The following is a 25,150-nucleotide window of genomic DNA, read 5'->3' as shown; positions in this document are numbered from 1 at the left end:
TCGTTTCTTCCTGTCTGTTGGTCCCAATGGGGTTAGGTTCTGATATAACGTACAGAATCTTTAGCATCTTCATGTAGCAGATCAAGATTTAGGAATTAAAACTCTACTCATGTCTCCCAAATCTCTCGATGTAAGAGCTTGGTGTTATCACTCACACACGAGTTCCCTGTCTAGATTTTACCATTCACTTGGTGGAGGCAGCCTCTACTTTGGGCCCTGAGGAATCCCAGGATGACACCTGTGTCACAGATGGCTCAAAGAATACGCTGAGTCTGAGAAACAGTTCAAGGGTTTTTTATGAATGGTTCTATGTCGATCCTTCTCACTGTTGTCTAAAAAGCACCAAGCCTCCTAGACCAGGTGTCTCTACTCCCCTTGTGAGCATATAATGCAGTTTTCTCCCTCCCGTCTATGTTTTGCCTTCAATATGGTGCAGAACCTAAAGGCCAATGCCCAATCTACCTAAACTCTCTCAGAACTTCATAGACTGTCCGTAACTACCAATGTGGTTATTTGACTAACAGGGAATTGTATGGTGTGCCTTCCAGACACGCTGCCAGGTTGGTCTTCTTCTTGTCACCCACTAACTCCTCTCCCTCTCTATGTATAATGTTTTCATCTTATTACTCTCCTACTTCCAAATCCACCCGCCTTCACTCCTTCTCTCTGCATCTTCCCCCTTTGTCCCTCCGATGTCTCACACTTCTCATAAGCCTTGACTCCACCCTCTGAAGTCACGACCCCCTCCTCCACACCACTGCTCCCTGCTCCACACCCATATTCCCTGCTTCACATTACTACTACTACAACTCCACCCCACCTTCTTCTCAGACACATCTCTTTCACTTTCACATTCACTTCCTACACTCCCCCTCCTAATCACGCTTGCCAGTCTTTCGCGCATACTTGCAACGCAGTACCAATTGAACTCCCCAACCAAAACCTCACCTGTTCTATACTTCGCCTCCATGTTCCCTTCACTGTCCTTCTTCCTACTGGTCTCTTGGTTTGCCACCTCATCCTCTGACCTTGACTGAACAACCCACAATTTTCTGTTCCCTGGGGGTACTTTTGTCCCCACTCTCTCTCCTCTGGTTGGACATCAGGCCCGGGCCAATATGGACCTGTCTTCCCCACTAAGGAAGGATCAGAATAACAGAAGGTTTTAAAGAGTGGGTTAAACCCCACCCCCTTTCTCCACACCGGGCCACCGTACTGCAACAATGGCAACCCACAGTGCAAAGAGTTGAGTTTGTTTTAGGGGAATGGCTTGGTTCCCCTTAAGGTAAGTTCTGACCTCGTGGTGTGTGACTCTGTTTAGAGTCCCTGGTTATCTACGGGGGTTGTGGGGGGATACACTGCTGTTTCAAGACCATGTGTGCCGAAGCTGCGGTTCGGTGTGGGGCTTCTGAAACAGTCGCATAAGAGCTCTGGCTTTATGAGAGGTAAGAGTCAGGGGACAGACTTCTGAAGGGTTTGCATGCTTTTAGTCTATGCCTCTGTGATACGAACTACGTTTTCAGGTATGCCGCCCCAAATTAAAATGAACATCGAAGTATAAAAATATTAAAACAACAACCCAATAAAACATTTTCCTTCTCTGTGATAATTTTGCTATAATTAAAACATGATGCAGTATCAGAATATTTCAGTTGGCAGTAAAAGTGGAAGTGAGTGGCAAAGGAAACGGGAGAGCACAAGAAAATACTTGCGTTCATTTTCTGGTACCAGTCACTAGGCGATCATAATCAGAAACATTGTGTTTGAAAGGGTTGGGCATAAGAGTATATGATCAGCTCGCCCATTTTCTAAACGCAAAACACACCGTTTCACTGCGTGCGTATTATAATGTTTCTACATCTAGTGGGCCATGAACAATGTAGTTTCAGGCCATCACAGGTCTGTGGCTCAGTGGAGAAATTAATGCACTATGGGGATCTCTGTTAGCCCTCACAGTAGCAGGTTTGAATCCTGACAGGTGCACTCGACACTTCATCCTTCTGAGGTGAATAAAAAAAGGACATTTGCATTGGATACAATACACATCTGTTATCCATCTATAGAGCCAAGGAAACCCAACGGGGGAGAACATGCACTCTACAAACACAGCAGTTATGTTCTGTAATAAGTAGCGCATTACATGAGTAAAATGTGTTTGTATGCATTCGATGGTCATCAAAAGGAGTAGGTACGTGTGTTGGCAAAACGTAATCAATGAATCACTGTTCAGGTGCTCCCCTATAATGAACTAGCCTTCATCTTTGCATTCAAGCCTCTATCTTCTGCCCTTTTATATTCAAATCCTCTTCACAATTGGGGATAAATGGCCCTTCAAACCAGGTACCTGTGCAGCATCCAGCGCGCATCACCTATAACTAATCTTGTCTCTGAGTGGGCAACGCTACTTACGAGGTGCAGCATCTTCAAGCAAAGACCCCTCTCCAGTGACTCCCTGTGCGCCTTCTCTTGCTTTTCCAAGGTAGGATTCAACATCCTTCAGAGTCTGAGTTGGCAGCCCATCCTCCAGCTTAGCAACACTAAGAACGTAGACAAATAAGTACAAACACATACATATGTTTTAGTATGGCGGGCCACAAATAGGATGACGATTGTAATCGGGATATACAGAGAACATTAGAAAACCAACATGAAGATCCGGATGTCCAGATGGGAACTGCATACACTTTATTTTAAGTCACTTTCTCTTTTAAAAGGTACCTTCATCAGAAATCCTACATTACTCTTGCAGACATGTTCAACATGTTCTGAAATTAATTGTACATACCATCTTCCATGGTACAAGCTAGTTGAAACATTATTTGGACACTAAACATGTGATCCATTATGTGCATTATTTGGATTCTTAGGATCAAAAGAATAATTTGAGACGTTCAGAAGAATTGTAAGCAATGGCACAACTATGGATGCTTGTCATTGTATATCTGTGCTTGGATCACAGAGTGAAAACCTTCAATGAGAGATCCGGGCAAGCACTGTGCTGGCATCATGTACATGAACAGTGTCTCTTTTCAATTGCGCAAACACATCACTACATACTCTACAGAAATGTAAATATGTCACATTTGCCAAATATGTAATAAAAAACAATATTTGTAAAATAACATTTTGTTTTATATTATCTGCACGACATTGAAAAAGAAGACACAGCGTATTTATGGGTGGGTGGGTGCTGCAGAGAGGGGTTTAGGGGGTTGAAGGTTTGGAGGTTAAGGTTAGAGAGAGGATGGATGATTCTTTGCTATTTAGCATGGTTGAATATAACAATGATTGTAGGGTATATGATAATTCTTCCCCCCGAATGAAGATTTCTACGATATTTCGGGAATGCAATTGAAGTCCCAATGAATAGGTCTAAGGTAAGGGCAATTTTTAAAAGTATTCCCTCTTTGGCTAAATTATCACCAGTGGACATCAAACGGACAGAATTAGCAAATGAGGACTTCTTTAATGAATGCACAGTAAACCTTTTCTTAGAATTAGCCTGGGGGTCTGGTGTTGGAGGTTCAGCAGGATTCTTTGAAGAGAGGATATGATGTACACAAACCAATAAAAGAAGGTCAAGGATGAGGCTTGTTCCCTCCCTCCTTGAAGCGCTTTGAAACACATTGTGTATAGGCGCTATACAAATAAACAATCAATCAATCACTCAATCAAGGGAAAGGTCTACAGGGTAGAGGGTAAGGAGAATCTGAATCTCAACCCTCTGGGTGTGCAATGTAAAATCGACGTCCAGGGACAGAGGCTGGTATATATGAAGCCTGCTAATTCTCTGGCCGAGCCTGAATGGGGTTGGTTATCCGGCACCCTGCAGAGTTCCAGGGGCGCTCATCCAGGATTTTAAGATTCAGGGGGTGTTTAGCAGTTTTAGGAATGTTAAAATGTGGGAAGATTAAAGAGTTACATTTCCTGGTATTTCACGAAACATGGCTGATAGAGAGGCCGGTCTTCGATGGATTCACAGCGCTAATAAAAAAAGCTAAAAAAGAGATGAGAGGACGACCTTTTGGAGGACCTTTGATAACAGTAAACAACAGATCTGAGTGGATACCTATGCTATGGAAATCGAACTCTGATTTGATCTTGACTTTGGTTTTGACTAATTCAAAGGGGAAGCAAAGCTGGTTGTTTATTAATATTTATATTAATCCTGTCAAGGCAAATGAAGAGGGGATACGGTTGGAACTAGACATTATATTGTCTAAATGGCTCTTAGTAAACTCGGGATCTTGAGTTTTATGTGTGGGAGATTTAATTGTTTTTGCCCTGATCCTGCCGATTTGAAAGATAAATTAGACAGTCTTCACAAGTCAGGTGTTGTAGATACACAGAATTGTAGGTAAACAAAATGCGCCAAAATTTATGAAGAAATTGAATTTGATGAGGATCAATCGGATGGATAACAGTGATCCTGAATGTCAGGCGACTTGGTTTGGCCCCTTTTGACATACAATTGATGTCATGCTTATATCCAACATGATGATTGGTTGCGCAAATTACCTGGTTAGAGAGCGCAACTATAAAAGCAATCACGCAATGTTGATGCTGCAACTAAATCTCCTGAAGGGAAATTTTAGTTGTATTCCCTCCACGTGTAAAAATCTAGTGGTTAATAATCAAGGTAATAGGATCACTGGAGTGGGACACAACATTGGTAAGTTTAATCAGAGGGTGCAGGATGAGTGGGAGGCTTGGACCCTGGTGAACAAATGTAGGAACTGTAACCCGTTGTATTTTTCCCAGACACTCAGTAACTGGGTGGGATCACTAGAATCGGACAAGAGCTGTAGGCAAGGACCTTATAGCCAACACCACACAAAGGCATTTCTAATTGAGATAAGAGACCAAAAGAGGCTCATGTGTCATGAAATTAAGAAGATTAGGAGCAACCCTAAGTTAAGGTGTGAAAAGAGGGGTAGGGAATGTAAGCGGATAAGGCAGACATTTAAAAACTGCCATAAACTACACAAAATACAAAGATATATTCAAATAAATCACAGTATCATGAAAATGTTAGTTGCACATGATAATAGTGGGATTTGGAGAATACTCAATGGCCACAAGGCCTATCAGAAGGCGACTCAATGTATTTGTATAAGTGAAGTAGTTTGGGTGGCATATTTTAGCAAGTTGTTTGATAACCCCCCCTTCAGAGGAATGTGGTGTTGTAGGTTTAGTTTGTGCGTCGTGGGAATTCAATCGGGATATAGTGGATGTAAAAATATCAATAGGTTAATAAAAGAATTCCAGGGCTAGCGGGTTCAGATGGGATTTCAAATCAGGTTCTTAAGGGGAATGTGCCGTTATAGGCCAATATTCTCTGGTGTCTCTTTTGACAAATTGCACAGAATCTTACACTTCGGCATCATGGAATAAGTCAATTCTAGTGGCAATTTATAAAAACGGTTTGAGACATAATCCGAAGTATTATCAGCAAGATTTTAGCTGATTTTATTTTAATGAATTTATTGGAGTGGGTGGATAGAGCGAACAGACTTAGCATCTTTCAAACGGGTTTGTCAGAATAAGGTGGCAGAGGACAGAACAAAATCTCTTTATATAGCAAGCCTAGCTACATCAGCGGCTTTTGTTTTGATAGAGTCAATAAAGGGCATCTTTGGCGAAAACGAGTTGAGTGGGAAATTCCACCTGGTCTTTTAAACATCTTATTGCTATTTTACACAAATGACAAGGCTAGAGTTCGGGTCAATACTGAGGGAGATCTGTCCAAATAGATAACAGTGGAATCAGGCCAAGGCAAAGGTGTGTTCTGGCCCAACCCTTTTTAACCTATATATTTCTGATCTTCCCTCTGCATTACAGAAGGTTGCTACATTCCCTGCAAGATTAGGATCCTTGGAGGTGGGGTGGCTTGCCTACGCTGATGATTTGGTGTTGTTTGACTTGACGCCTATTTGGTTACAAAGGGCTCGTAAGCCTCTTAATGCAGTGGGCCAATATGTGAAGGAGAACCATCTGTCGATCAATCTTGAGAAATTTCATATTCTAATTTATAACAAAAAAGCAAAGTTCAAAGTGGGTGCTTGAAGGGAAAGTTAACAGACATGGTCCAGGCATTGGTACACTTAGGCTTTATTTTTGCCACATCTAAACAAGTAGCATTGATAAAACGGACGATAGCAGCAAAGATTGAAGTTTTTATCATCAAAATGAAAATCATTCAGACTAAGTACTGTGTATACTGTCTCATGCCCCTGATAGAATTGTATATGTCCAAAGTTACCCCAACACTAATGTATGGTTTGGAAAGTTTGTCACCCACGACAAAGAAAAGGTTAGTGCTATATGAAGGTAAAATATAGAGCTCTGTTCTTGGTCTTCCTCCCTCCATGCCAATCAGAGTTATACGAGTTGGACATAAGATCCTGGTAGTATACATATAAATTAAATAAATGGAGGTTATTTTCCAAAATTAAGGAAGATCAAAATCATACGCGCTTTTATAAACTGAGTAACATATTCCGTGAAGATGAAGACTTTGCTTTGAGGAATTTTATAAAACCTTGTGAGCACATTTTATTTGAGGCATTGATTAATCCCGAAATAGAGAAACGTACTATAAGAAAGAAGCTAAAGAGATGGGACAAGATTGAGAACTAGAAAAGTATACAAAACTTAAAACTCTATAAAGAATTGTATTGTACCTAAGTGGGCTCCTGTGCATCGTTACCCTATGTCTTAAAGTCCCCGTCAAGATCCTTTTGAATGTGGTTTGGAAAATTCAGGTTAAATTGCATTCTCACCTTAGAAGTGTTAGACCCCCGTATTGGTTTGCCCTTTGAAATAAGGACATGCCGATTATGTAAAACAGAGCAGTTGGAAACCCTTAGATACCTAATTCTTGATTGTCCAAACCTGGAACAGAGTGATATCTTTTATTTTTGAAAATCTGTCCACTCCATTAGTGCTGGTATGGGGGATAACTTGTGGAAGTGTTTAATGTTAGATGACAAACTATCACTGTCAATTGCATTGATCGATTTTCTAAAGGTCATTTTCTCCAATTTGGGAGATATATATATGCTCTCACTGCAAATCTGTTAAGTTTCAATGCGTGATCGAATGTAATGGGTATATGTTTTTACAGAGGTGAATTTTAAGAATGTTAATGAATTGGTGCTTTATTTGTAATTAGTGATTCATGAATTTTATGGAAATTGTATCGTTCTATATAATTGTAAGAGGTTAATATGTATTATTCAATCTGATGATTGTGAAAGGTTTTAATGGAAAAACCAATGCGCAAAATAAAAAATATCTCAAAAATTTGGTGTCTTTGTTGGAAAATGACTAGAGCTGGGACTAGAGCAAGTCAGGCCTGAAAATGGTAGCTTTTCTTCTGGCTTTTGACTTGTGCTCCACTGCGTGACTCTGAGATTTGGAGAGCCTCTTTTTCCCCATAGATACAGAGATCCTCTTTTTCTATGAGTAATGAGGGTGAACCACTTATGGACATAGCAAGCAGCTGACTTTGGGAGGGTGAGCAAATACTGTAGAAGGTGTCAACAGAGGAGGGATATCCTTCCCTTAGGCATAGTGAATGAGTTAAGATGATGATGCCAGCAGTGGCAGAGCTTCCCTCATATGTCTGAGGAAGCTGGTGCTGGCAACTGAGTGGAGAAGCTGAGGGGGCATATCTGTTCATACCTTTGAAGCCCAGTGGCTTAAATCAACTAAGGTGGATTCTGAACAGCTTCAGTGAGGGTACTCCTTCGTTAGCAAAGGTGCTGAAAGAGCTGAGGACATTGACAGCTGCAGCAGCACACACCAATGATTCTTAGCTCACAAGTGGTAAGAGGACCCTCTTGAAATCAATCAGCACCATGCAATACGGTCTCAACAGCAAAAGGTAACATGCATAACTCAAAATATAGGTGCTGTGGATCCCATCCGTGAGTCTCTAGCGGGTACTGTTTAGGGGTGAAACAAGCTGTGTCCATGGCAGGCGACAAATTACAAAAGCTTGAAATAGACATGGGACAGCATGTGAAGCTTCAATGATGCACAGTGGAGAGCCCTGCTTGGCTTGAAGAGGGAGTGAAACAACTAAAACATTTTAAGCGAGGCGCTAAAACCCGTGCAATTTGGAGGCCATCAATGGTGGGTGGTGTGCAGGACACAAAGTGGATTGTGGAACAAATGATTTTAGATCTGGTTGTAGAGCAAGGTGATGGGTTAGCCAGTAGATCCCAGAGTGCATTCGGAATATGCATGGAAAGACCAAGACAGAAAGATGTTGAGGGAAGGTCTATCATGATAGTGATGGAATTCCCTGACCAGAGAGACAGGGTTTGCGGGATGCGAAGTTCGAGAAAAAAGGTTCACTGTGAATGAACTCATTTCAAATTCCCCTCTTCTTGGAACCAAGCCCAAGTTATTACTGAGCGGTTAAAAATAAGTTACAGAAATTACAACAATTCAACATGCTGCCCACTGTGTTTTTCCAGGTTAATGCTGCAACGACCTGACTGGAAGATGCTGAAATTAGTAAGTGAGCTTCTGGTTTTGATGTTTGTGTTTTTGTGTGATTTTGCAGATGCTGGGTAGCTCTGTCATAGTTTGGCCAGAGGGTGGTTGAGCTATTGTAGTGAAAAGGCATTGTATGGGGGGTTATTAGGAAGTCAGATGAACTTCTTTATTTTTTTATTTTTTATTTCCCTTTGCTGCTTTGCCTCTCTCTTTCGACTCCATGCCAATCTCTGTGTTCAGTTGTATTGCTTGATGGTTCAAGTTTTGAGAAAACTGAAAAAGAAATTATTTTCTTCAAACACTGTGGGTAGTACCAATGCACGGACGTGTCTACTCTCTGGGTGGTATTCTGGGGATTTTTTTTTCTTTGTTTGATTTTGAGTGAAAATGAAAAACACAGCATCTGCCCCAGTGCAGGATGTTTCAGGTTTTTATGACTTGCCTGGAGAATAGCAGAACTGTCATTACGCATTGTTGAGATAAGGATTGTGTACAGTGCTGAGAAAATATTGTGAACAGTCAGTGCTAAGTGTTGGACTGCACAATCTAAGTGGGCAGAAGGAAAGAGAGCAGCGGTGTGATTGGAGAAAGAAAAGTACCTCACAAATGAATTATACCATTCGCGGGTGCCCTAGAGGAAAGGTGCACCCACCCAGCCCTCCAGATAAGCTGTGTATGGTGCCTCTTTACTATGTAATTATAGCATGTAATTATAGTTTTCACTGTATTCACTGTATTTATTCATAAAAAAAGCATACTCTTTCTGCCACTAGATGGCACTGTAGGCTGCATCCTTAACACTCTGCAACAAAACATCTGGAATTCCTTTTGAATTGGCTAGTTTTGTAAGGGAGAGCAGGGCCTTCATCAGAGGCCTGGTCCCTTCGCCTCACTTAAACTGTAACACAGTGCAACCATTCCCTATGTGTGACTGACAGCAGACTTTGGCCAGTATGAAGCCAGGGTCTGCTGTCAATCATGCGCACAGTCAAAAGCCAATGGCCTTTCCTTTTAGCCACTGGAGTTTGAAGGTGTGCCATGTGGGGATGTAGTTTACATTTGTAAGTGGGCAGACCACATATTCACACGTGCAGCAACTGGAACGTGAGTCATCAAGGGGCACCAGCACCAAGCTGAAACCCTGCCAAGGGGAGTCCAAGCTGTCTCATACTGTCCTCTTGTCTGTCTGCCTCAGATTCCCACCAAGAAAAAGGTAGGTGTTGACCTTGGGTGCTGAGTTTATTTATAGGGATGGCCTGCAATGGATGGGAATTTTATAATACCCTATGAGCTACTGTTTTGGCTTGTTTCTTCATGTCCATGTCTTTGGAAAAATGTAATTTGTTTCTTACAAGTTCACTATAGGGGATGTACCACTTTAGGTGTTTAGGGTGGCTACTAGATGCACGCACATCCATTTTAATTTTCGGAGAGGAAGCGGAGGATGCTGGCGCATTCTATGTCCCCATAACAACCCCAAGGCAAACATTTAAATAAATCCTCTGACAGGGGTCAACTAGGAACACTGGAAGGGTTGCATTGACACAACCCACACACTTTCTGTGGTAATAGGTAGGGCTCTGCATAAAGTGACATGTTGACTCAACACTAGTAAATTACTGAAGGAACATACAACACTTTTGTAAGAAAGGGCTAAATGCAAGGCTTTGGTGTTTTTTTTGCTTTGCAAAAGTTTGACAGTTTGTTCTGAGCGACTTTGGACATCTTTGGCTATCTGCAACACTTGACGATGAAGAATTGCCCACACCAATGTACTGCATTGCTAAATATAAATTAGAGGGGAGTTGGGGAAATATTATTAGATCAAATATGGGGGAAATCTTATCAGAGGAGGAGTGAAGTAACAACAAGAAGCAATGCTCGGTGACGATCAGATGATGAACCACTACCATTGTCTCAAGCAGAGACTAGTTACTGCATGAGCACAGGACTTCTTGTTAAGGGATAACTGGGAGGCAGCATCACTTCAGGTTCAGAGTACAAAAGGTAGGTTATTATACATTGAGAGGTGGGGCTGTATGGCTTCTGTAATACTATTCTTACAGAAATCACTTCTAGAGATAGATACACACACAATTTGAGCGCAATAGAGGCATTCCTGAGAACAGTTGTACAAAAAAGACAAAAAACACTTGACAAAATTTCCAGCTACCCTCTGCACAAAGTCACCACCTTTAAACCACACAATTCAAAGGTATTATAACATAAGTGGCAGTTAATGCATAACACGATAAAACATTAAACTGAAACAGTTGCTTGCAGAACGTGAAACATATACATACATTTTTTTTTAAAAATGTCGTTCTCATCCAATTCCCAGTTCACCTATATCAGCATGTGTCTAGAAAGCTTGGGGTAAACTATACACAATTTACCCAAGTAGTCTCCTCTTCACTGGATTACCATATTCAGGAGTGAGTTACTGTCTTCCTTTCCCTCAAGTTGGCTACATTTTGTGTGCCGCTGTAGCTGCCTACATTTATTGGTTAATACAGACTTGTGGGTCCCGGTCACCTTTTGTGAACAGGCATATATTTGGATGGAGTTGAGGCCTAAGTTTAGAAAACCATACCCCTGGTCACTGCACATTAATGCCATCTTGTAGACTTTTCTATAACAATGTTTCTGGGTCTTCATTGGTAAATGTTCAATAAGCAGCAGAACCAGAGTATAAGAGACCCTGACGGACCAAACAGTACTCAGACTCCAAAGAGTTGAACTAAAAGTGGGCAGGCGGGCACAGAAGAGTCATCCCAGCCCATGTACCTAGAACTTCAAGTACATGGGAAAGGAATCCAGCTATTTGCAGAGATTAATGTCTACCAACACACACACTTGGCACTAATCTTCCTATCTGGTTGGCATTTTAAGAGCATTGCCAGGAGGGGGTCTTTATTATATTATGAATAGTACGCTGTAACCACTTCCAAAAGCTCAAGTGCAGCTATGCTAAGTTTCAAAACAACTTGGTGTTCAATTGCATAACTAATATAAAATGAAAAGTCGTGTCGGGAAGGGTGGTTGAAGTTGTTCATGCTGTTTTCTAGGTAAGAACAAGGTGTCTGGCGGTGGTAGAATTCTATGGAGAAGCAAGAAAAGAAACGCAGAGGGAGGTCAGCTGAAATGGCTACAAAGAGAACACTGCCAGATTTCTTTGGGCCTAGTACAAAAAAACCTGTACTTTTTTGTGGCGCAATTGTACATGACATTATAAGGAATGTAGTTGACAACGTATAGGAGAAAATGTTAAAGATAGCACTTTTGCTGAATGGCTAATTAGGTATCCATGGTTAGAAACAAAAATGGATGGACATGGCAATAGGAGACTTCTATGTAAAGTTTGTGTTTAAGCAAAAATTGGTAGTGTGTTGGGACAGGAAGGAGCCCTCAATGTTCAAATATCAACCATATCACGCCACACGGATTCCAAAGATCATCAAACTGCTGAATGGAAAATTGCATACTTCGTGAAGTCCAACATCGATTCAGAATGCTTAGGTAGTAGTGGCAGTGAGGAAGATGTCAGCATTGTTTTAGAAGAGAATGACAAGGGACTGTTCTGTACAGTATTTAATGTAGCAAAAGAGGAATTGCCATCCGGATAAGTAAATAGTTTACTTGAACTTCAAGCTAAGAATGGAGTTAATAGTGTACATAGTAAAGATTCCAAAAATGTAAGCTGGGATTCAGTGAAGGATGTACAAAGTAACATTGCATCTGGGATGGAAAAACAACCACGTAAACAACTAAAGCAATCACCAGTGTTTGCTATTATGATAGATGAAAGTCAGGATCTTAGTGTTCAAAAGAAACTGGCTACGTGTCCTGTACCTTGATAGTAGAGGAGCACCAGTAACTAAATGTGTGTGCAACTTACACATTGGCAACAGCAAAGCAAGCACAATTGTAGCACGGGTGACCAGAAAATGAAGAGTATTGGTCTTGATATGGGAAAGCTTGTATCTCTTGGAACTGATGGCATTGAAGTTACGTTGGGTTCAAAGACAGGTGTTGGTTTGCAACTCTGTGCCAAATACTCACCATTCCTTACACAAACACATTGGGCCTCATTACACGGTAGGCGGTAAGGGTTTACCGGTACCGGTAAACCCTTACCGCCTTACTACGAGTTCCATTTGCGGGTTGGGGAATTTAACGCCTGCTTTTTGCAGGCGTTAAAAACCAACCCGCAAAGGGACCAGGGAACTAATTACGTTACCGCAATTTGCGGTGCCGTAATTAGCACCTTCCCCATTCCCATTATGCCCTATGGGGCAAAAATGGGAATGGGGAAGGGCAATGGGGGAAGGGGGATTTACCACCCCACCAACCTTGGAATAGGGCGGTAATTCCCCTTTCCACCAAGGCGGTGCCGGTATTTTACCGGCATGGACCAAGGTGCCAATAGCACCTTGGTCTACCGCCATCCGTGTAATGAGGCCCATTGTCTTGCACACAGACTCAGTCTAGCATGCACAGACTCTATGAAGAAAATGCCAGTCCTCGACAAATTTACATCCCGGTTTAATTCTTTATATGCCCTGTTTCATACTTCTGCAAAACTTGAGAATGTGCAAGAAGTAATGGACCATCCTGTATTAAAAATGAAAGAGACACACCGTGTTAGGTGGCTTAGTATGAGAGAAGCGGTTGAAGCAGTCCACAGAAGCTACCCTTCTATTGCAGTTGCTCTATCTGAGCTTGCAGCTGATGGAAATGCTTCTGCATCTTCACTGCACAAATACTTAAGCAACTACAAGTCAGGAATTATTACTGCATTTATGTTAGATGTACATAATTAGATGCTTGCATACCTTGACTCCAACTCCCCTGCTGTCCTCATCCTCCTTGATCTCTCTTCGTATTTTGACACAGTGAACCATTCCATCCTCATAAAAAGGCTCCATGATACCCTTGGTAACTCGGAATGGCACTAGACTGGCTCACCTCCTTCCTCACTGACCGTTCCTCCAACATGATTCTGGGCCCTTTCCCCTCCCCTACTTCCTCCTCCACCTGTGGCATCCCCCAGGGTTCTATTCTCTCGCCCTGGCTCTTTAACATTTACCTTTTTCTGCTGGCACGCTTCATTTCCTCCTTCTCCCCCAACTTCCAGTGCTACGCTGACAACACAACACTCTTCTTCACATTTCCCACTGATGGCCTTGCACCTTCCTTCGTCCCCGACTGCCTCTCTGCCATCCAGGCCTCGTGCCCTGCTAATGACCTCTGCATCAATGCCAGCAAAACAGAGATTGTCCCCTATTAGGTGCCCTGCACCCTATTTCTTCCCCTCACTCTGGCCTTCCTCCATGCCGCCTGCCCCTGCCCCTTCCTCTGTAGCCAGAAATCACTGAGTCATCTTCGATCCCACCTTCTCCTTCATCCCCCATATTCAGGAGATTGTCAAGAAGTCCCACTTTCAACTCTTCCTTCTCAAAGGAACTCTACCCTTCCTCACCTTCCCCCAGAGACTCAATGTTACCGGTGTTCTGGTTCTCTCCAGGCTAGACTATTGCAATAGCCTCCTCCTTAATCTTCCTGCATCCACCCTGCCACCCCTCCTGCTAACACAGAATAGGGCAACAAGACTTATCCTTGGCCTCAAACCCAGTGACCATATCTATCCTGCTCTACAAAGCCTTCACTGGCTCCCGGTCCCAGCACGGATTAAATTCCAAACCCTCTGTATCATCCACAAGGCTACCTGGGGCCGGGGATCACTCTATCTTCAACGCTTCCTGATTAAATTCTCCCCTTCCAGACTCCTGCATTCCTCTAGCACCAACTCCCTGCATGTGACCCGGTTTGCTAAACAGAGATCTGGTGGGTGATCGCTTTCCTCAGCGGGCTCCCTCCTTTGGAACAGCCTCTCTCTTCCCCTGCGTCTTGAGCACAACCTATTTAAGTTCCAGAAAAGCCTCAAGACCTTTATCTTTATCTCTTCCTTCTCCTCCTCTCTTCCCTGCTAATCATACAGTAGCGTGACTGATGTGCAGGGCCCTTATGTAGCCTGAGGGCCCTGACCCTCCTACATCTCTCATCCCGACCACTGTCTATTATACTGCACTTACTTTGGCTCACGTTCTCCACGGGAGGTTGCACTTACGTTCTCTTCTTCTAGCACTTCACCCCGAGCACTTCTCCATAAGCACCACAGCACCAATCCCTTACCCCCCTCCCCACTGCACTTGCACGTTCTGAACACTCATGAGGCATAGTAGGTTTGTCTCCCCTCCCCGTGCGTCTGACTATTTGTTTTGTACTAGTAATTCAATTATTTATCTTGGTTGTAATTCATTGTCTACCTCCCCTCCCCCCACCGTGTCACCCTGTGGGTGCTTTGAAACAGTTTTGCTAATTGTATAAGCGCCAAACAAATGACCAATAAATAAATAAATAATGTTGTGTGAATTCTTTGCCGGGAATTGCAGAAACAGAGGATGATGATAATTTAGGCAACTTGAGAGTGTCTGTGGGGTTTCCTGACACAGAGGGCAAATATATCGCACTAAACGGTATAATGCTCTCTTATAGTTCTCTTTCTGATGTGGAGTTAACTTATTAAGAGAACAGTATGTCACAAATCTAAAAGAAAACAGTGATAATTCAAAAGGAAGATAATGCCATTTTCACTAATTTGGGAAACTTGTTAGAGCCAGCAACAGTTTTAGACAATAGTGAGTCAGAAATCGGGGAAGCACTCAATGGCATATGCACATTTTATGGACAAGCAAAACAAGTAAAAATTCAGTATGACAGCGAAGGCCTGCATGTTGAGGAAAATTAAATTGCTTTATTAATAGATGGCAAAACTTTATAAAAGAGGAATGGCCTCTGTTGCATGGCATGATTAAGGGGAGCTATAAGGGTTGCAGTATGACATAAATCTGTAGGTGTGTTTCTAGTCTACATGGTGATTTGATGACAAATATTGCAAAAGTATGCAACATTGCTTTATGTCTGTGTGTAACCAGTGTAGAATGCGAACATGCATTTAGCACACAAAACAGATTTAAAAGAAAATTCAGATGCTCCCTTAAAAGTGAACCCATGGACACTTTGAAGATGAAAATAGTTATGTTAGGACCATCCCTTAGGGACTTTGACCCAGCTACCGCAATAAAACTATAGCATGCAAGGAAGAAAAGACGTCCAGCCAGGCTTTCACAGCCATACACAACTATACAAATGCAACCTAAAATGAACTGAATTCCTGTTGGTTTTCGTCACCTTGGTACTTGTTTCAGCCATGATGCTTTAAAAAGCATTATATACATTTGATGGGTGTATAAGCAAGGACACAGCAAGCCTGGAGACTTGCATATTCAACCCTCTGAAGCATGGTTGGAGCGAAAGTGGAGACTGTATTTGCCATAGACTATACTTCACCTCCGAACAAGACAGTCATGTACTGTACGGCCATGAGTGTAAGTGGATTCAGAGGTTTGCAACAATTATATAAGCTTGTCTTCTGAAATGTAGACTGACCCCTCTACCTCCATTCTCCAGGTGACAATCCCACCTATAATCAGCTTGCTTTTTAAGTGTATCAGGCTGTTTGTTTTCATATTTTAGTGTGTGATGGTGTAATGGGTGTCTCCGTTTACCTTACTCCGAGCTACCAACTAAGCCAGTAAAAGTTAATTGTGGCTAGTGAGTAATGTGTGGAATACTTAGTGGGCAAAACAGATTACTTTGGCTCTACATAAGGGTAACACTTACATTTGTGAAGCTTTGCACATTATTGTCGGGACCCGTGAGGTCAGTTTTAAATGATAGTAAAGGAGACCACATGTAATCCTCCCCATGGAACATATGTTATAGAAATTGATTTTGATGTTATATAGTTCTTAAATTCTAGCCTAACAATGTTTTGTTGACTGCTTTCACTTTTTTCAAACTATGTAAGCAATTTATATACTCTAACACTTGCTTACTCACACTCCCTCTGCAGGCAAAACATTAGTCTCAATATATAGTAGTTCTTGAAAGAGTTTCTTGGCTCCAGAATTTTGAAAATTAAGCTGTATAGCATGTACTTACAAGTTATTTTATGGCAGAATATGTTGCACAAGTGTAATAAAATGGTTAAAGGCAAGCTACACAACTTTGATCTAGAACTCTTATGGTCTACGGGTCTGATTGTACACATGCATTGGGTGTATGTTGGATACATGTTACTCTCTTGCAGAAGAGAACATTCATTTTTACTCTCTTGAAATTGCATTTACTCTCTAATTTGAAAAATCGTGAGTAAAATACTCCCACCTCAAAATCTTACCAGGAGCACTGCATGCACCCGTGAGGTGAACTATTGGGAGCTAGTAGCAAAAGGATGCGCATGTGCATGACCCAGGGTTAGACGTCAATGTGCTCATCAGTGTGTGAAAGTAGCATCTCTCGGCATTGGAGACACCATAGGAGGCTGTACCAGCTTTCCGTATTCCACACTAGCACCAAAAGGAAAAACTGAGTCTGCATAATACTCCAGTAACAGAGCATAATTCATAAGAAGTTAAGTGGTTTTTAAAGACAAGGCACCTGAAAACCCTTTGTCTCTGAGTAGAAATGGTAATGGACTTTTTAAGGAGAAAAATGTTGGTATCTTGGGGCCAAATTTGCTGTTGGCAAAAGAAAAGGAAGAACAAATGAAAGCTATGTAAATAAGTATTTTAGGGTTAGAGTAGGCTAGAATAGTTAGAAGAAACAATAGGTGAAAGACAAGAACGACTGTAAGGGATTTGACAATCCGCACGGGGAGTGTGCGCTCGCCTGGGCTTTTTTTATTTTTTAGGAATGGAATGATGGGAGATCAACATCCGAAAATGTGTGGGGCTAATCCGCAGAGATTTTCTAATGCTCGCTGCACAACAAACACATAGTCCAGTGTACTCTGGGGGAGACAGCCTAGAGGCGCAGTCCTCCCTGTCACATGTATTTGACAGGTGACAGCAAGGGGTGCACGAAAACATCCAGAGGAGAAGAATATCAAAGGCTCAATGGGTCCGCCCTGTTCTATTGTCTAAGTTCTGTGTGGTGGCGGCGCATACTGATGAGAGTTAATTGAAGCAGGCCTGCGAATAGGCCTGGTCACAGAACTTAACAATGGGCAGGAAAACTAACACCTCTTTGATATGCAATGTGTCACCTTGATGCTAGCTCCCAGCCCTCTGTACGAAGGGCAGTGATTGTCATGTCTGGAACAATTCTTTACAGTAGGCAAACTCCCTTTCAGAGGGACGAAGTATGCGATTTGAGGGAGAAGGAAGTCTGTTTTCACCACAAACTTCAAAGGAAACCTGTGCTTTGATCAAGTGCCACAGAGGGCTCAGTTAACCAGAAAGACACTGATGTACTGTATTTTGTAGTATGCTAGAACTGTGTTGTAATAATAATAAAGCAGATATTTTATACAACCTTGACTGGACAGTCCCTTTTATCATTGGGTAACGATTGTATTTTCGCTGTTTTGCAACTAACCAACGATGCACAATCTTGCAGGGATAAGTCTGCCATTCTGTCCACATTACCAAAATTGAACAAGGAGGTTTATAATTTACTTGTGTTTGCAATCGATTTAGATCCCTTCTCGTGTACTAGAAGTGTGGGGCTGATTGATGGTTTAGAAACCGATATTCATCCCTGAACCACTGGTGCCCCGGAAGTTGATTCGTCACAGCGACCCAAAGACTCAAACTGAGGGAAGGTGGCAAAGCAAGAGGCCTAAAGGAACTAGTGCACAAAATCCCTTCAAACCCTGAGTAACTGAATACAGAGTAGCTGAAGTTCATCCTTTCAATCATTTCAGAGCAAATTAGCAGAGGTATCCAGGAATGATCAGTCCACAGGAAGGGTGGAGGTTATAACGATGAAAGGAATATTAAAAGTGGATTACTAAAGAATCTCTTCCCTTTTCAGATCTCAATTTTCACGAAGAATGCAAGCAAGAGTCTGGTTTGGTCCCATTACTCTCCCTTGGGAGTGAAAAGGGCATAATTGTATGATAGGTAGCTGTGTGTTGGACACCTTAAAGAGTGTGTGTGGTCAGCAAGCACCTGCAGAATTTGCCTTATGCATTTGTTAAGATACATCACAAATAACTAAGGCCAACTCTTTCAAAATGTGAAGAAAATTATAAACACATGACACCTGCTCAAGTGCAGGATTTCAACATGGCTCATTCAATATCGAAATATTTCATGAACAATTCCCCCTATTGCCCTCCTGTTTCTGCTTATCTACCATATCAACAAGCCATGCTTCACTTACTTTTATAGTAGCAGCACTTTCTGAGCACTGATGAACAGTCAGCTGACAGTGGGCTGATAGATATACTGCATTCTGCTCGTGTGGGAGGAGTAGTAATGCCTGCTTATTTTATTTAGGCTATAAAATAGTGCGCCGTACAGAGAGGTAACGTCCTGCTGCCCGAGTTGGCGTTCCGAACAAAACAAGGACCCCTATGGAGTGTTACTAGATGTTGACGCCCGCTAAGGACAATCACTCCAGACATTATTGCCATTAGCAACCCGGAACACATCTGATGTGCTAATGTTTTTCTTGCTTGTTATTTTTTTAATTTTATTATTGGTTAAAAACATTCAAACTTTAATACATTACACATTAAAATTATATTTCATTTACAATCATTTACAATCAGATCTCATCATAAAATATGTCATCACATGATACAATTAAAATACGCATGTAAACAATTCAATTCAACCCTTTTTTGTTATCAATCTTATACAGTTAATTCATCACAAATGTATCTCCTGCAACAACAAGGCTAATTAGCCAGCTAAGTAACGATTTGCTGCAAGTTCCAGAGATGTTATGAATCCTACCACTGCAACTACTGCGGAGGTTGTTCTGCCTGCTAGGCATATGTTCCAATGTTGTTCATTGTCAGTAATTTGAGTTGATGGTAATAGTTTCCTGGTATACAACAATGATTTGCATTCAATCAAACAGTGTCTTAGGGTTTCACAAGTGTCCTTTTCAGAGCAGAAACTACACATAACATCATTCTGTTTTGAAATCTGACCATACCTTGCTAGCATCTGTCTTTTTAGTATTAGATTCCAATGAAATCGTAGGAATATAGCCCTTGTTACTCGGTCAGGATAGATATTTAGGAAGGGGGCGATAGTACCCTGCCTTTTGTAGCCAGTGGATAAGTGACTAATAGAAGGGTAGGAGTTCAGGGCATCTATGGGTTTCATCCAGACATGTTTAAACACTGATAATTTCACCCGCACAAGAACTTGCACCAAGTCTTCAATTTTGCATTCAATTTCTGCTAAGGTAGCCATACATCTCTCCACAATTGAAAGCATCCAAGTGCTATTATGGTTCTGCTAGACTTCATTTAGATCAACATAAAGGGACCCTGCGGTGGGACACAGGATCTTGCGGAATAAAGAAATAATTTGCCAATCAGCTTTCAAAGATATGATTCCCAATTCATATCATATAAGTACTGTGGGCACGCAGTTTGGCAACCTCAACGTTCTTCTCCAAAAAATTGCTTCTAAATATGTAAGATAATTAATTACCACTGACGGATACGTTTCAATCCCATACAACAGTTTGGGTATAAATTTAGCTTCATAATATTTAACAGCCGGCCTAATGGAAAATGAACAGAATTTTTTGTCAGTCTTCATCAGCTGAGAAGAGAGAGCAAACACTTGATCCTAAAGCAGCAATTGGTGGGTTCCAATACTGGGATGAGAGTTTTTCGCAGAGCCCACATAGATGATAGAATGGACGATGTCCAATTTTGTCTCACGTATCTTCCATCAATAAGAGCACTTAGTCTTTCTTCTAGTAAACTGCATTATCCTTGTCGTTGTTTCTGGGTTGACTTGCAGGGAATGATCCTCGATGTAATTCACAAACGAGTTAATCAATCGCTGAAGGCCAACCACGGTGCAGTCAAAAAGCAAGAAATCATCAGCGTAGGCCAAAGATGTTATTCTTGAATGACCTAATTCAGGTGACACAAAAGCTGAGGACTGTAGGGAGTCATTGGCATCCCGAAGGTGTAGTTTACACAGACAAGCTGCTAAAAGGCAACTCTGCCTAACTCTGCACATGGCAGGGATAGGCTGAGATAATCCCCCCTGATGATTTAGGCGAACTTGGATCTTTGTATTACTATACAATCCAACAGTCCAGCGCAGCAATCCAGAAGGTATGCCCCACACTTTTAATTTTGACCATAATTTATTACGATTTACCGCATCAAAAGCAGATGACAGGTTGAGCGATGCAACAAAAATAGAATTGCAGGTCCCAGCCCACAGCAATTGCTGTAATCAATTTATCACTAGTTCATTTAGCAAAGTTCCTACATTGCGTCTAAAACCTGTTTGCCATTTGCTCAAAATCTGGCAATCTGCTATCCATAATTCAAGGTGTTTTAACAGGATTGATGCAAAAACCTTGCTTTCAGCATCTTGGATTGCAATCGGCTGATAATTTAGGAGGCAGGAACGATCTCCCCTTTTGTAGCTTGGAATTATGTAAGCTGTGGACCAAGAAGCAGACATTATACCTAAACTCACAACATTCTGAAACAAAGAGGATAGAATTTGTGACCATACTTCGGGATCACTTTTGAACAGAGCATTGGTGAGTTTGCTTGGACCAGGGGCACGAGAGGGGCTAAGGTGCCGAATAGAACAGAGTACAGTTTCAGGGCAAAAATCACATATATTTAAGTCCGTGCCATTTACATAAACTGACATCATGGCAAAAGGCTCATGGTTCTTAGCTGAGAACACATTACAAAAGTGAGTTACCCATGCCATTTAATTTACAGCATTGATTTGCATGCATGGTTGTGAAGTATCTATTCTATTGACTTTTTTCCAGAATGCTCTGGAGTCTTTATTAACAAAGCTAGCCAACATGGTTTCAGGGTCTTCGTTTAATCTTTTGGCACAGGAATTCCGAATCCAGATTTTATAGGACTGCCGAGTTTTCTTAGTAAGAGCATGCGCCACTTCCCAAGGTAAATTGGATTGAGCTTTATAGTACTTTACCGCCCTCCTCACAATTCGCCTTCTATTAACCAATTCTTCATTATATGAATGAGGGTGTCCCTCACATTTACCCTTCTGCCGTCTTATACCATTCATACAAATACCTGCATTGGCTATCAGAGTTTTAGCAAACAGCCCAAATGTTTCTGCAGCAAGGAATTTTCTCTTCATAACCTCGGAAGTGTATTTGACAAATTTAGACAATTGACCATTTATAAGGTCTACATTAACGGCATTCCATGTAATTCTATTACCTGCCTTGTTCAAAGTAAGATCTCTAGGACCCATCAAAGCATCCTTTTCAAAGGCCAGTTCAGTCTCAAAGGCCACTTTTTCAGCATTGAATGATCAGATCACTACAATCTGTTGCTGTCACTGTGAACACGGTGCAGCGTGAGAATAACCAGCTGCTCACAAACATGTAGTCAATAGTTGAAAATCTAAGACCATCTGTCCATGTTGGTTCGACATTGGTAGAAGAATTATAGTAATCATTCTACGTCTCAAACCCTAAGCCATTCAGATACTTAAGCCATTGTGTTCCATTTCCCTTTTTATTGGAACTCAAAGTCCCCTTTGTGCCTATCTCACCAAGCAATTCAGGATTGGTACAATTGAAATTTAGGTCACCAGCTAAGATTATATGGCCACCCAAAAGGTTGCACTCCAGGCTTCCATGAAGCCATGAATCAACATTTCCAACATAGTTTCCAGGTCTCCCCTTTTGTTATGCCAGAATACATTTATAGGCAGACAGGCAAGTGTGTCCCAGTAGAAAAAAGTGCAAACTCTAACAGTGAACAGATTCACTGTGTGCTGTCGCAATATACAATGGCTGATGAAGGATCACTCCCAACTAAGTGCATCTATTTATATCTATAACTGCAAATGTAAACCCTATATATGTAACCGTAACCTTACTTGTGTTGCACATGTACATACTAATGTTAACCTTCTACTCTGCATACTACTGTTACTCCTTTATGTTGCTTTAAGCTGTAAATGTAAATGTAAATATAACCCAAGATGTAACTGTAACCTCAGCTGCAAATGTAACCTAAGATGTAACTGCAATCTAAGACTTCATAAGCGCCCAGTTGCTTAACAGCTCTACAAATAAATAAACAATACAATGTACTACCTAGTGTGTTGTCCTTGTGATGGCTCTCAACTCAATGGGGAGCCATCATTGTGTGTTATTAAATAACTTGTACTATTATGCCCTCATGGCGGCTCTCAAATGTAATGGAGTGAAGACACTCTATATTGGACACTCACCATATATATGGAGTAAAATTTCACGTAATACATTTCTTTAGCTAACAAAATTAAACAATCTGGAAATCATAAAGGGCGCAAGGAGCAAGGCTACCAGGGCCCAGTGTAAAAGTAAATGGACCAGATTCTGCCACTGGGCAGACTCCAAGGAAATCGACCCCCTGGCATGTTCTTTGGACGACGTGCTCTCCTTCTCGGCGCACCTCGCCCACTCTGGTACTCTGGTGTGCAGGTGGACACCTGCCGTACATACCTCGCAGCCATAGGGGCTTACAGGAACTCGGAGGAGGGGATGTTCTCCTCCTCCAATCATATTGTCAAGAAACATCTGACGGGGCTCGCAAGGCTTTACCCACCCGTCAAGAGGCAGCGCCCTGTGTGGGACCACAACATAGTCTTGGGCGCTCTGGCGCACAAACCGTTTGAGCCAATGGCATCTGAGGACATCAGGCTGGTCACCATCAAGACGGTCTTGCTAGTCGGCCTCACCTCGGCTCGTAGAGTCAACAAAATACAGACACTGGTCGCCTCAGAACCATATACTACCTTTCACAGCGAAAAGTAGTCCTGCGGACACACCTGGCATTTCTGCCCAAGGTGCCGTCTGCTTTCCACTTAAATGAGGTAAAAATCCTTTCTATGTTATTTCCCGATCCCAAGGATGAAGCACAGATGGTGCTGCACTACCTGGACGTCAGTAGTGGCCTGACATTTTACTTGGACAGGACCAGGGGCTTCCGCAAATCAGACGCCCTGTCACTTTCGGAGGCTCAAGACCAGGCTATCAGGCCTCCAAGGCCTCCAGATCTCGCTGGATGGTCTCGGCCATCAAGGAAGCGTACGAGGGCCAGCACAAGCCACTTCCGGCCAACATACCCACCCACGCAGTCAGGGCCAAGGCAACGGCCATCGCATTCCAGCGCCATGTCCCGTGGCAAATCACAAGCACAGTGGCCACTTGGGCCACTCCCTCGGCTTTCTGCAAGCATTACTGTTTGGATGTCGGCTCTAGATCTGATGAGGCATTCAGACAGGCAGTTTTCAGGAACCTATTTGCTTAAGGAGGGTCTCCTTTCCACCCTGGGGCTACATTCAGTTGTAATTGCCCATGCAGTATGGAGGAAAGAGGACGGGACGTAAGAGTAATTATAAGTTACTCACCGTAGTGACTAATGTACTCTTTGTCCCCTTTCCTCCATACGTCCCACCAACCTCCCCCCTAATAATACTGGTGTCAGCAATGTTAAATCTTTTGTCAATGCGTCAATGGGGACTGAGGTGTAGTGCCTGAGGGCGGAGTCAGGGAAGTGCATGCTCCCTGGGCCGTACCCCTGCGCGCCTCTAAATTTAAAGGGGAAGAAGGTTTTTTCTGGTGAAAAAGAATTTGTCTCCCATCCCTTGGAAGGGACGCCAATGCAGTATGGAGGAAAGGGGACGGGACGTAAGAGTAAGGAAGGGACTACGGACAAGTAGTTAGGGTGGGGCAAGTAATACAGTGGAATCTCTTCATTGAGCCCTTCGGGTCCCTTCTATCTTCACCCCCGCAGACAGCCAAGTGGCACAGGAAATAGTGCTCTTTGAAAAACAGCCTTAACACACAGAGAGCCTTGTCCACCAAGGAATCGAGATGGATTCATCGCCTACAAACTATGTACACAATCGAAAGGGCTCTATGAAGAGATTCCACTGTATTACTTGCTCTCCTAACTACTTGTCCATAGTCCCTTCCTTTCTATCTAGTGGCTTCTGAACCCAATGTAATCCTCTTCACTTTCATGCAATTGTTGTTTTCATGTACCAACTTTTCCATTTACAACATGGCCCTAGCAGAGTCCGCCCGTTCTATATCTAGTTACCCCTCCATAGAGGTGAATCTGTGTCAATTGTGGGAAGATGTGATAATGACCTTCTTTTCTATATACTCTGGCCTCCTGCACTATTAGAGTCACATGCAGTACAGGGAACTGAGATGCAGTCCCCCTGCGCCAAAACACTGCGTGATCCACTATCGGAATATGTTCATTAGCTGATCCCTATCCAGTTCTCACACTGCCCACTGCAGTTATTTGGTGCACTTCTACTTATATGGCCTTCGTTTCCGCAGCGCGTTTCCCTGACAACCACAGCAAACATTGAGCAGACGCGTTGGCGCTAGTGAGCGAGGTGAGACACGCCATTGTGCCACTTCCCAGAGGTAAACTGCACAGTTCAGTTTGCCCCCACACAACTTCCTGATCTGGACCTTGTACGCCCTGAACTTTTGCTTTCTGTGTACACTCCGCAACCCA

At 42.4% G+C, this 25,150-nt stretch overlaps 1 protein-coding gene across 1 annotated transcript in view; it reads right to left on the bottom strand.

Annotated features, from left to right (window-relative positions):
• LOC138452855 (uncharacterized) overlaps nt 1-25,150 on the bottom strand; it is a 1,928,742-nt gene that overhangs the window by 372,799 nt on the left and 1,530,793 nt on the right. The window contains exon 81 of the mRNA XM_069605205.1: nt 2,410-2,537. Coding sequence (XP_069461306.1) covers nt 2,410-2,537 — 128 coding nt within the window. The remainder of the gene's footprint in view (nt 1-2,409; nt 2,538-25,150) is intronic.

Source organism: Ambystoma mexicanum, chromosome 4p (genome assembly GCF_040938575.1).
Source record: "Ambystoma mexicanum isolate Mex_15411 chromosome 4p, UKY_AmexF1_1, whole genome shotgun sequence".
Lineage (NCBI taxonomy): Eukaryota > Metazoa > Chordata > Amphibia > Caudata > Ambystomatidae > Ambystoma > Ambystoma mexicanum.
This window is presented reverse-complemented; position numbering and strand designations above follow the sequence as displayed.